The 12,291-nt window shown below is 39.8% G+C and overlaps 1 protein-coding gene across 2 annotated transcripts in view; it reads right to left on the bottom strand.

Annotated features, from left to right (window-relative positions):
• Nucleotides 1-12,291, bottom strand: part of ipp (intracisternal A particle-promoted polypeptide) — a 28,193-nt gene that overhangs the window by 1,868 nt on the left and 14,034 nt on the right. Inside the window, exons 3-7 of one of the 2 annotated variants that reach the window (XM_060830484.1) lie at nt 6,701-6,856; nt 4,909-5,076; nt 3,413-3,550; nt 1,644-1,766; nt 417-637 (exon numbers count right to left, since the gene is read on the bottom strand). In XM_060830484.1, the coding sequence (XP_060686467.1) occupies nt 417-637; nt 1,644-1,766; nt 3,413-3,550; nt 4,909-5,076; nt 6,701-6,856 (806 nt within the window). The remainder of the gene's footprint in view (nt 1-416; nt 638-1,643; nt 1,767-3,412; nt 3,551-4,908; nt 5,077-6,700; nt 6,857-12,291) is intronic. The other variant, XM_060830485.1, reaches the window with a different exon arrangement.

Here is a 12,291-nt window from a genome sequence, read left to right as displayed (position 1 = left end):
GAGCAGAATACACTCCCTGATAGTCAAGTGCTTTAAGTTCTTCTAAGGAACTCTTATATCAGAACAACTGCTCATTTCAGAGTTGAGAGCATGGTGCTGGAAAAGCACAGCAAGTCAGGCAGCATCCGAGTAGCAGGAAAACTGATGTTTCGGGCATAAACCATTCATCAGGAAGGGCTTATGCCCGATACGTCGATTCTCCTGCTCCTCAGATGCTGCCTGACCTGCTGTGCTTTTCCAGCACCACACCCCTAACTCTGATCTCCAGTATCTGCAGTCCTCACCTCCTCCCAGTTGATTTCAGAGTTTCAGTCAAATTGTGAAATTGTCTTCCTCGATGTTATTGCTCTCACCATGAAAACCTTCGAACAACTTTATTATAAAATAAATTATAAAGACAAATAAACATTACCCACCTCCTGAAGTGAATACTTCTCTACTGTCCGCAGAGCATTCTGAGTCTCATTCCATCCTCCAACAGCATAAACACAGTCATTCAGAGCAGCTACTCCAACATAGGCTCGTTTTGTCTTCATATCATCTAGCTGTGTCCAACGCCTTGTGAGAGGATTGAACATTTCAGCTGAACAGAGTTCTGACCCTGAGTCACTCAAACCTCCAACAACATAAATTAAACCTACGAAACAATTACAAATATTTCTGATTTGTATTGACAGTTAATTTATTTCTTTCTGAAGACTGGCAAATCAATGGAAATGTATATGGCATAAGCTTCCAAGTCTGTAAATGAGAGCTTCCCCACTGATATGAGCAATTGTTATTCAAAAGCAATCATTTGTGGATTGGAGTAGATTTGCTGAAATTATCTTCATGTTTAAATAGCTTACTAATTAACACTGAAAAGATGCACACACAAAAATTGAGATCAGGAAGAGCTGCTGCAGGAACTCATTGAGATTCAGACCAGGAAGGAGAAAACATGGAAAAGCAAGTGAGAATAAAAGTCATTATATTTTATTCAATCATCAGTCCAATGTGTTAAGAATAAAATACAAAAATAAATGCAACCAAAGTCTTCTTAGTTTTATAATGTGCCTTCACATTGTAAACTGTCTAAAGGCATAAGGAATATCTGCTCATCTCAGATAAGCAGTCTGACAATTTAGACCAATGTAGTGTGGTTGAGTAGTATGATAGAGCTGTGCATTATCCAAATACATATGAAAACCAGCATTATATTTTTGGATGATTTTGCCACGGGGCAGCATTAGATGAGAAATAGCACAGGGGCAAGAACAGATCTTCTGTAGATATCAGATATGATGTTGCAGCAATAGGAGGAAAATCCTTTGCATTTAATCCTGTGGATAGAGAAGGATGGAATAAAGTGACTGAGGTTCCATTCAACCAGATGATGGTGGAGAGGAATTGGGTCAAAGGCTGTAGTGAGGTTGAGAAGAATGAAGAGGGATTGTTTACTTAAGTCAATTTCATAGGATGTCAGTTGTGACTTTGATCAAGGTATTTTGGTACTGTAGCAGAGATGGAAGCTAGATTGTTTACATTTCTAAAATCATTCAACCATGTACAATCTTGACATCTACCTCAAGCAATCTTAATAATCATTTGGTATGAGAAAGTCTAAGAAGAAACTAGTCAGATTTGTGCAAATAGTGCCTTACCTTGCATTTCACAACACCCGAAGAAGTACCGAGGGACAAGCATGTTACCAATAACTTCCCATTTATTGTCAGAGGGGTCAAATCTTTCCATAGTCTTCCCAATGTCTGCTCCTACCCATCCTCCTGGAAATAATGAAAACATATGCACTGATTATTAATAATAAAAACTCTGGGTCCTCTTGTAAACTGACAAAATCATCTTTCAAGTCTAGAAAAAAAATTAATCACAATTATAAACATTCTAAAAATTATTACACATTTGTTCATTTATTTGCTAAATTTGTGTATTTATTGCCATGTATTCCTCTTTCCAAATCGTACAATTTGAAAAGATTGCGTTCACATTACTGATCTTCTGTACTCAAACGTGATAGTAGCTGAAATGCCTCCATTGTCTGAATTGTTTTGTCTGAGTTACACTTCTAAAAAAGGTCTTAGTGTTAAACTTATAAATAAGAATGTAAAATACAAAAACACCAGGTCATTCAACTTGCCATAGGACAAAATATGACAGTTTGCAATTGAATAGTCAAATTTTGTCTTCTTGTCATTTAAAAGTTGGTAATTATATATATTTTTGATTTGTTTATGGGATGTGGGTGTTACTGGCTAAGACAGCATTTATTACACATTTCTAATTGCTCTTAAGAAAGTCGTATTGAGGTGGCCTCCTGAACCACTGCAGTCTCTGGAGTGAAGCTTAGCCCACAGGGCTGTTAAGAAGGGAATTCCATATTGATCCAGCAACAATGATGGAACAGCAATATATTTATAATAGTGTGCCTTGAGAACTTGAAGATGAAGGAGTGCCCTTGTATTTCTAGGTGGTAAAGGTTGTGGATTCAGAAGGCATTGCCAAAGGAATTGGTGAGTTGCTGCAGTATATCTTCTCGATGATACACACTAAGATGACCAATCTCTCCAGCAACTACAGCCATCTTCCTTTGTGGAAGCTATGATTCCAACCAATGGAGAGTTTTATTCATTTTCATTAACTCTAGCCAGGGCTCCATGATACCATGATTCTTGAAGAAGGGCTCATGCCCGAAACGTCGATTCTCCTGCTCCTTGAATGCTGCCTGACCTGCTGCGCTTTTCCAGCAACATATTTTCAGCTCTGATCTCCAGAATCTGCAGTCCTCACTTTCTCCTCCATGATACCATGCATGGATCAAATGCTGCCTTGACATCAAGGACAATCACTCTCACCTCTGGAATTCAGCTCCTGCGAATATTTGGACAAGACTGTAATGAGTCAGGAGCTGTTTAGCTCTGGCACAACAAAAACTGAGTGTCAGTAAGCAGGTTATTCTGAGAAAATTAGTAGAAACATCACAGCTGATGACTGCGAGTCGACAGAGATACTGTCTGGGTTGGATCTATCCTGCTTTTTGTGGACAGGACACACTTGGGCAACTTTCCTCATTGCTGTGTAGATGTCAATATTGAAGTGGTACTGTAATAACTGGCCTAGTGGCAAGGCTAGGTCTGCACTAAATGTATAGACTTCAGTATTTTGTAGTCTAATATCAGATAAACCAAGTACCTCCTTCAGCCATGTGTCCAGTTTACAAAGTTATTGAACTATTAGGTGACTCTCAAACCAGGAACCTCTGGCAGTGTCCAAAACTTATGAAGAAATCTTCTCTCTGACAGCAAGGATATGGGATCACTGAAAGTATCTTTTCCTATCAGTCGTATATGGCTGGCTGATGTGACTTATCGACAGAAGTATTTGATGTATAAAATTAATATACAAATTTTCCTACCGAGAGCATAAATAGCAGCATGACAGGCACACACAGCAAGTCCACATCGTGGGGAATTCATAGAGGCCACCGCTGCCCATTGTTTAGTTACTGGATCATATCGTTCAGCACAGTCAAAAATCATGGAGTCGCTTTCACCTTAAAAATGTAACAGATCACATTCATCTTCAATCTTTTCAAGGCATCACAAACATAAATACTGTCACCTGATTGAAAATTGTAAATTCTTTCTGAACCTATTGTAGTCAGTAAAATTAAAAATGTAATTTTTCCTTTAGCTGAATTTATTCCATTAGGTGTTTTGTAAAATTGAACAATATTTTAGACCTCATTTATGACTGAGAATAAGTCTCTAGCTGCTAAAAGAAATGTCTTTTGTATGTTACTATTAAATTATGCTGCAAGTGACACCATTAGATTCTATAAAAGCACCAAAATGACTTTTTTGCCCAAGCGCTTCAAATTTCCCCAATTATCCCAAATTACCCAAAATGTCCGAGTCAGGAGCAATGAATTTAGCAATTTAATCCCATTTCTCAAATTTAATTCCATTTCCTTTCCACCTTGCCATCCAAAGAAATAAGCCTATTGTTGATCAGAAACAAAAACTAATTATAGCAAAGTAAAATATTGTTCTTATCAATAAAAAATGATGTTCTAGATTGAAGACAGTAACCAGATTATTGAAGGAAACACTGAGGCACCACGTGCTCAATTTCCTTGAAAACTCAGGTATGCAGAAGAAAATTATCTCAAACACAATTTAATAATCCAACCAAGCAGCTCACTATATATAGAAGACTTAAAACTTTGAGATGAAGAAATAATCAGCATCATATAAAGGGAAATGGCAGCATAATCATGAGGACATGGAGTTACGTATGTCATATGTCTACCACCAATAAACAAAATTGAAAAAGTGAAAGTATTTTAGAGGAAGGGTCTGAGCTGGCAAACAATTTGCTTTTGGGATTGAAGACCTGTTTGATATCATCTATAATAATGGTGAGACACAATAAAAGCAGCCAGCAGTAGAAACCGATTAGAATTAACAAATCATTTCCAGGAGTCACTATTTGAAGTGTTAAAGACTTGCACCCTAGCCTGAAAAGTTATCCAATACATCAACTTTAAAGTCTAATAGCTTGGAATTAGAACCATTGTTAGCTTTAGAGAGGAGTATGAGATAGAGAATGAAAGCCCAAGCAGATTGGTTATTTCTCATGTTGCTCTTAAAAATGTGATTATTTAAAGTTTTTGAAATACACTTTAACTTTCCAAAATTACAAAATACCAAAAACACCATTTGTGCCTTATTCCCATTGCAAAAATTATAAACAGGTGGATAAAAAAGGAGACAAAACACTCATCCAATGCAAAAGCAATGAGGGACCTCTCTATACATATGAGGCAACTCTCAACCACTGAGTTGAGAATTTTATATTCTATGAGCAACAAAGTTATTTAATTCTTTACATTCCAGTGATGTTACTTACCACCTATTACGTAGATCATCCCTTCGAGTACTGCAACACCTAGTCCACTTCGGGCTTGGTGGAGGGACGACACCGTGGTCCAGTACTGACTGAATGAATCAAACCGTTCCACACAACTAAGAGTTCTGCTGTCACTCCAGCGTCCCCCCTGAAGTCGGGTGTACCCTCCTTGCAATAAGAAATGATTTTAAAAATCATGCCTGCAATCAGATCCTGTGCTGTGATCTAAGTATACTGTTTCCATTTAAACATCAGTTTTATTGAATTTAAATTCAAGAACAGTAACCTGACATTGGGGATGTATTAATGACATAAAACAAAACTCAAAGTTTGGCTTAGAATTTGCACAGCTCGATAGTGAACAGTCATTGGTGAGTTCACTGACATTACCTCACAGAATAGGATTTCAACCTTGGGATTTAGTGCAACACAAATTAAACCAAAACTTCTGAAGCTGTGGTCCATTATCCAATATTCTTCCAAATGTTGCACAGAAGTAACAGCACATTTTTCGATGTGGTTTATAAAGTAAGTAATAACCTCTATGAACAACTAGCCTGAACCTGACAATATTGTGGGATATTGTTCAATGTCTCTACTGCAATTAATTACGATAATTTTAAAATATTGATATTAAAGTTCACGATATTTCAGTTTCTAACTTCACCTCTGGTGTACGTTTCGATCTTTATTTCATGCTCGGTAACATTTTTTAAAAACTCAACTATTAAATCAAATGCTTTTTGTTCCTGATTTGGTATTTATAAGAATTGCTTAATGCGATTGGCTATTCAGGCAGTGTGATAATTTACTTGCTCAAAGCTAGAAACCCCAGGAGAGGTGACAACTCTCACTTGCACAGAGACAGATATATTTGTCATCACGGTTCACTAACTCTTTCAGAATAGCTTTCATTGGTCATAGCTTAAACTGTTGTTCCTTTACTGTGGATGGAAAATTATGGACTTTCCTCTAAATATCTACTGATAAATTTACTGAAAGAAAATTTCGAAAAGAATGCTTTGTTTCTGACAGAGCTTAGAACCACTTGTATGCAAAGTAATGAACAGAATCCTAATAAAAGAGGGGCACAAGAGACATAATGCTCTGATCGTGGAAGGTAATGAAGTAACAAAAAAGGCATTTACTATCAAATTAAAGTTGTTGCATATGAAACTTAGAAAGGATTTTGCAATTCAAGAATCGATATCCAGAATTGGATTTAACATACATATCAGGAAAGATTGACATATTTTGTCTCTGTTCTCTTCAAAAAGAAAGCGTGACCTATTAGAGGTCTTAAAAGTTATCAGAGGTTTTGATAGAATGGATTGACAGAGAACATTCATTCTTGGAAACAGAAATACTAGAAAACACCAATATAAGATAGTCAGCAAGAATTCAACATCAAATTCAGCAAAAAATAATTTTATCCAAAATTATGGATAACTATTATCCAAAATTAGTAATTGCAGGAGGTAGTTGAAGCAAACAATGTAACTACATTAAAGGGAAGCTAAAGAAAGTACTAAGTGTAGGAAATACAATCTCTACATGTTAGAAATCAAACATTACAGCAGACCTGAGTCACAAACAGCCTAAAGAGATTGTGAAAGAAGAAAAGAAGATATGGTCATATTCCATAATGGCTGCAAAGATAACATGAAATCATTCTAAACTTGCAAATGTGTACAACATACCAATTGTATTGTAACTTGACGATGTATCAGATATTGTTGGTAGTTTTAAATATGATTACATTCAATTATAGAAAGAACAATTAAAAAAAAACCTATTGCATAGAGGTACTTCCTGGCCTTCCTTCGGGGACGAATCTTTGATGCAGGTGATAATTTGTAGAACTTGCTCTCTTTCTGAGGTTTACTGACCTCCCTATATTCCTCCAACAACTTCTGTAAGGCGACACGTAGACTGAAGTCAGGAATACCTGGAGAAAGAAATAAGAAATAAGATTCTCTTACATTCACTCCCAAAAAATTAATAAATGTGCAGCATCATTGTTGGTGTTGCTCTCCCAGCTGATGGGATTAATCAGATATGACTTGATAGATTTTATTTGTTATTAATAAGGCAGTCTTTCACTGAAGCACAAGCATTCAATGTTGCAGATTTGGTTTCATCAAAAAAAGGAAAAGATATTGTGCAACAAAAAATAAAGAGTAAACCAAACTATTTACTAAAAGCACAAATATAAAAATTTCAAAATACACAGTAAAATACAAGCCTTTTAAACGTAACAGCACCCCTTTACAGTATTCAAAGACCAGAAGGAATTCCTTTCTCTATCACATCTTTACAGCTTAACTGATGCTTCAATTCCTGATCTTGTGAATCTGATAGCCTCTTCCTCGAGTCTTCACACAACTAAAACGAGAAGTCAGCTTCAAATAACATCTTCAGGGTTTGAATCAAACATTTTTGATGTGAAACTTTCAAATTAAACTACTCATACAGTGTTAACCTATGTCTTAACAGTTCTGTACTATCTCCCTGCTTCAGTAGAAACTATTTTATAAATCTAGATTAAAAATAGGACTCAAACATGAACTGAAATAAAAAAAATTCTTCAGGTTATGGGGGCTTCCCCTCATCCAAAAACAACCACACTCCAGAAGTTTAAAAATCACCCAACACCAGGTTATAGTCCAACAGGCTTAAGTGGAAGCACACTAGCTTCCTTCATCAGGTGCTCCAAAAGCTAGTGTGCTTCCAACTAAACCTGTTGGACTATAACCTGGTGTTGTGTCATTTTTAACTTTGTACACCCCAGTCCAACACCAGCATCTCCAAATCAACACTCCAGAAGGTCCGACTGAAGCCCAATATATTACACACTGTTTACTTTAGTCATTCTTAAAAAAAATCACTCAAAGTAACCAAATTTCCATTAGCCTCCACGAACCATAGTTAACCAAAGCGTGGCTTCAGAAAGCTCTAAATGTAATCATTAAACCCTTTCATAGACACAAACCAAAGCCCTTATGTCACTAACTCAAAATCCAAATTCTAAAATAAATGACATTAAATTTTTTTATATATCTTATATGTTACATTACAGGAGAATTATGTTATGTTTAATTATTTTGACTTGATGAATCAAGTGAACAATTTGACTGTGGTTCGTTGTAAACACTTTCTCGAACGAAGAACAGCTATGTTGCCCAGGTTAAAAATAAGGTCTAGTGCTTATGGTTGTTTCGATGGCCCAAACTAATGTAAAAATAAGCTAACAAATGTGAAAATGTTTCAAGATAAAAGACTTTTAATCAAACAACAGTTTTATTTTAATTTGGCTCAGTTTTATATCTTAAAGTATCCAATGGTAATTTGTAACCTCAATTTTAACATATTCATCATAGTAATAAGGTGGGATTCTTGGAGAACAAAATAAGCCAGTACAATCCTTATAATGCAACTTCAGTTCATTTCTTTTAAGTTATTGTGGAGTCACACATGGTCCTTCTAATTAAAAGGATATTGTTAGGCTTTAGGATTTTGGAGAATATATCGATGGATCAGTTGAGACAGCATCCAAGGAGCAGGAGAATCGACGTTGCGGGCATGAGCCCTTCTTCAGGAATGAGGAAAGTGTGCCAAGCAGGCTAAGCTAAAAGGTAGGGAGGGGGGAGGGGCGTTGGAAATGTGATAGATTTTTTTTTAGATTAGATTAGATTACTTACAGTGTGGAAACAGGCCCTTCGGCCCAATAAGTCCACACCGACCCGCCGAAGCGCAACCCACCCATACCCCTGCATTTACCCCTTACCTAACACTACGGGCAATTTAGCTTGGCCAATTCACCTGACCCGCATATCTTTGGACTGTGGGAGGAAACCGGAGCACCCGGAGGAAACCCACTCAGACACGGAGAGAACATGCAAGCTCCACACAGTCAGAGGCGGGAATTGAACCTGGGTCTCTGGCGCTGTGAGGCAGCAGTGCTAACCACTGTGTCACCGTGCCGCCCGTGGAAGGAGGTTAAGGTGAGGGTGATAGGCCGGAGTGGGGGTGGGGGCGGAGAGGTCAGGAAGAAGATTGCAGGTTAGAAAGGTGGTGCTGAGTTCGAGGTTTGGGACTGAGACACTGTGGGGGGAGGGGAAATGAGGAAACTGGAGAAATCTGCGTTTATCCCTTGTAGTTGGAGGGTTCCCAGGCGGAAGATGAGGCGCTCTTCCTCCAGCCATCGTGTTGCGATGGTCTGGTGATGGAGGAGTCCAAGGACCTGCATGTCCTTGGTGGAGTGGGAGGGGGAGTTGAAGAGTTGAGCCACGGGGTGGTTGGGTTGGTTAGTCCGGATGTCCCAGAGGTGTTCTCTGAAACATTCCGCAAGTAGGCGGCCTGTCTCCCCAATATAGAGGAGGCCACATCGGATGCAGTAAATGATGTGTGTAGAGGTGCAGGTGAATTTGTGGCAGATGTGGAAGGATCGCTTGGGGTCCTGGAGGGAAGTAACGGTGGGGGGGGGGATGTGGGCGCATGTTTTGCATTTCTTGCGGTTGCAGGGGAAGGTGCCGGGAGTGGAGGTTGGGTTGGTAGGGGTTGTGGACCTGACAAGGGAGTCACGGAGGGAGTGGTCTTTTTGGAACGCTGATAGGGGAGGGGAGGGGAGGGAAATATATCCCTGGTGGTGGAGTCCATTTGGAGGTGGCGGAAATGATGACGGATGATACGATGTTTATGGAGGTTGGTGGGATGGTAGGTGAGGACCAGTGGGGTTCTGTCCTGGTGGCGATTGGAGGGGTGGAGATCAAGGGCGGAGGAGCGGAAAGTGGAGGAGATGTGGTGGAGGGCATCGTTGATCATGTCTGGGGCAAAATTGCAGTCTTTGAAGAAGGAGGCCATCTCAGTTGTACGGTATTGGAACTGGTCCTCCTGGGAGCAGATGTGGCGGAGACAAGGAATTGAGAATATGGGATGGCGTTTTTACAGGGAGCAGAATGGGAGGAGGTGTAGTCTAGATAGCTGTGGGAGTCGGTCGGTTTATAGTAAATGTCCGTGTTGATTTGGTCACCCAAGATAGAAATGGAGAGGTCTAGGAAAGGGAGGGAGGAGTCTGAGACAGTCCAGGTAAATTTGAGTTTGGGGTGGAAGGTGTTGGTAAAGTGGTTCAACCTCCTCATGGGAGCACGAGGCAGCGCTGATACAGTCATCAATGTAGCGGAGGAAAAAGTGGTGCCAGTGTAGCTGTGGAAGATGGCTGCCCACAAAGTTCTGGGACACACCTGATCAGGTCCCAGGGATTTATGCACCATTATGCATTTTGAGATGACCAGCACCTCTCCTCTGTGATACTGACACTTTTCACGATATCCTCTTGATTTCCCCAAGTTGTCCAGCTTCTATATCTTTTTCCACAGTAATTACAGACACAATGTACTCGGTTAGTATCTCACCCATCTCCTGACTTCCACACATAAGTGGCCTTGTTGATCTTTAAGGGGCCCTATTCCCTCCTGTGTTACTATTTTTCCCTTAATGTATTTGTAGAATCTTTTTGGACTCTCCTCAACTCTATTTGCCATCTGATATCCCCTTTTTGCCATCTTGAGCTCCCTCTTAAGTATACTCCTACTGCCCTTATACTCTAGGGATTCATTCAATCCCAACTGTCTATACTTGACATAAGCCTCCTTCTTTTTCTTGACCAGAGCTTCAATTTCTCTAGTCACCCAATATTCCCTACACATATCAGCCTTGTCCTTTACACTAACAGAAAAAAAAATCTGAACTCGTTATCTCATTTTTAAAGGCCTCTCACTTTCTGTTTAGCTGCAAATAACCTCTCCCAATCAACGTTTCTAAGTTCTTGCCTAATACCATCAAAATTGGCCTTCCGCCAATTCAGAACCTTAACTTTTAGATGAGGTTGATCTTTTTCTATAACGATTTTAAAACTAATGGAATTACAATCACTGGCTGCAAAATGCCCCTCCCACTGATACCTCAGTCACTTGTTCTGCCTTATTTTGCAAGCGAAGGTCAAATTTTGCTCCTTCTCTAGTAGGTACATGCATAGACTGAAAAAGAAAATTTCTTGTAGAAACTTAGGAAATTACTCTCCATCTAAACCTTTAACACTATGGCAGTCCCAGTCTATGTTTGGAAAGTTAAAATCCTCTACCATTACATCAGTTCTTACTGATATAGAGTCATAGAGATGTACAGCATGGAAACAGACCTTCAGAGCAACCCGTCTATGCCGATCAGATATTCCAACCCAATGTAGTATCTCTTTGCATATTTACTCCTCAATTTCCCACTGGCAATTAGGGAGCCTATAATACAATCCCAGTAAAGTAATCATTCCATTCCTATTCCTCAATTCCACCCACATAACTTCACTGGACATTGTCCAAGGAATACCGTCCCTAAGTACAGCTGTAATGTTATTAGATTAGATTACTTACAGTGTGGAAACAGGCCCTTCTGCCCAACAAGTCCACACCGACCCGTCGAAGCGCAACCCCTACATTTTACCCCTTCACCTGACACTACAGGCAAATTTAGCATGGCCAATTCACCTAACCTGCACATTTCTGGACTGTGCAGCACCCGGAGGAAACCCACGCAGATACGGGGAGAATGTGCAAACTCCACACAGTCAGTCTCCTGAGGCGGGAATTGAACCCGGCTCTCTGGTGCTGTGAGGCAACAGTGCTAACCACTGTGCTACCATTCCACCCATTATCCTGAACTAAAAATGTCACTTTCCCTCCTGTTTTGCCCCCCACCTCCCCTTTTTTCTATCCTTACTGCAGCATCTATACCCTAGAACATTAAGCTGCCAGTCCTGCTCCTCCCTGAGCCACATTTCTGTAATAGCTATGATATCCTAGTCCTATGTTCCCAACTATGCCTTGTGACCATCTGCCTTAACTATCAGGGCTCATGCATCGAAATAAATGCAACTTAATTTACTTCATTCTCTGCCTTGCTCTCGCCTGTCTTGACTGTTTAACTTGCTCCTCTTCACTACTGTCCCAGCCTCAGACTTTGCTCTTTTCTCACACTCTCTTTGGGGGTCTCCCCGCTTTATAGTTTAAAGCCTCCCGAGTAGTTCTCATGGAAGGAACGTCTCTCTATGCCCCTGACTTACCAGAATGATCCCTGCAACCTGACATCCTCAACCCTCCTACCCTCCTTTAACCCACCCCCCCCACCCCAAATCCCCATTCCTCCCCATTATAGTAAAGTTAGTCTTGGTAGCAGAAACCTGGCTGTCACATTCCCGATTCATGTTTCAAGCAACATACTTGTTTGAGATGGGAGATTCTTGCCTACCTCACCTGCCATTGCTAGCGGTAGTCCATCTACCTGACGATATCGGTGGTCTTTCTATCTTCCTGAAACTGCCATCCATTG

Source organism: Hemiscyllium ocellatum, chromosome 9 (assembly GCF_020745735.1).
Source record: "Hemiscyllium ocellatum isolate sHemOce1 chromosome 9, sHemOce1.pat.X.cur, whole genome shotgun sequence".
Classification (NCBI taxonomy): Eukaryota; Metazoa; Chordata; class Chondrichthyes; order Orectolobiformes; family Hemiscylliidae; genus Hemiscyllium; species Hemiscyllium ocellatum.
Note: the sequence above shows the minus strand (reverse complement) of the source record. Positions and strands in the feature narration are given on the sequence as shown.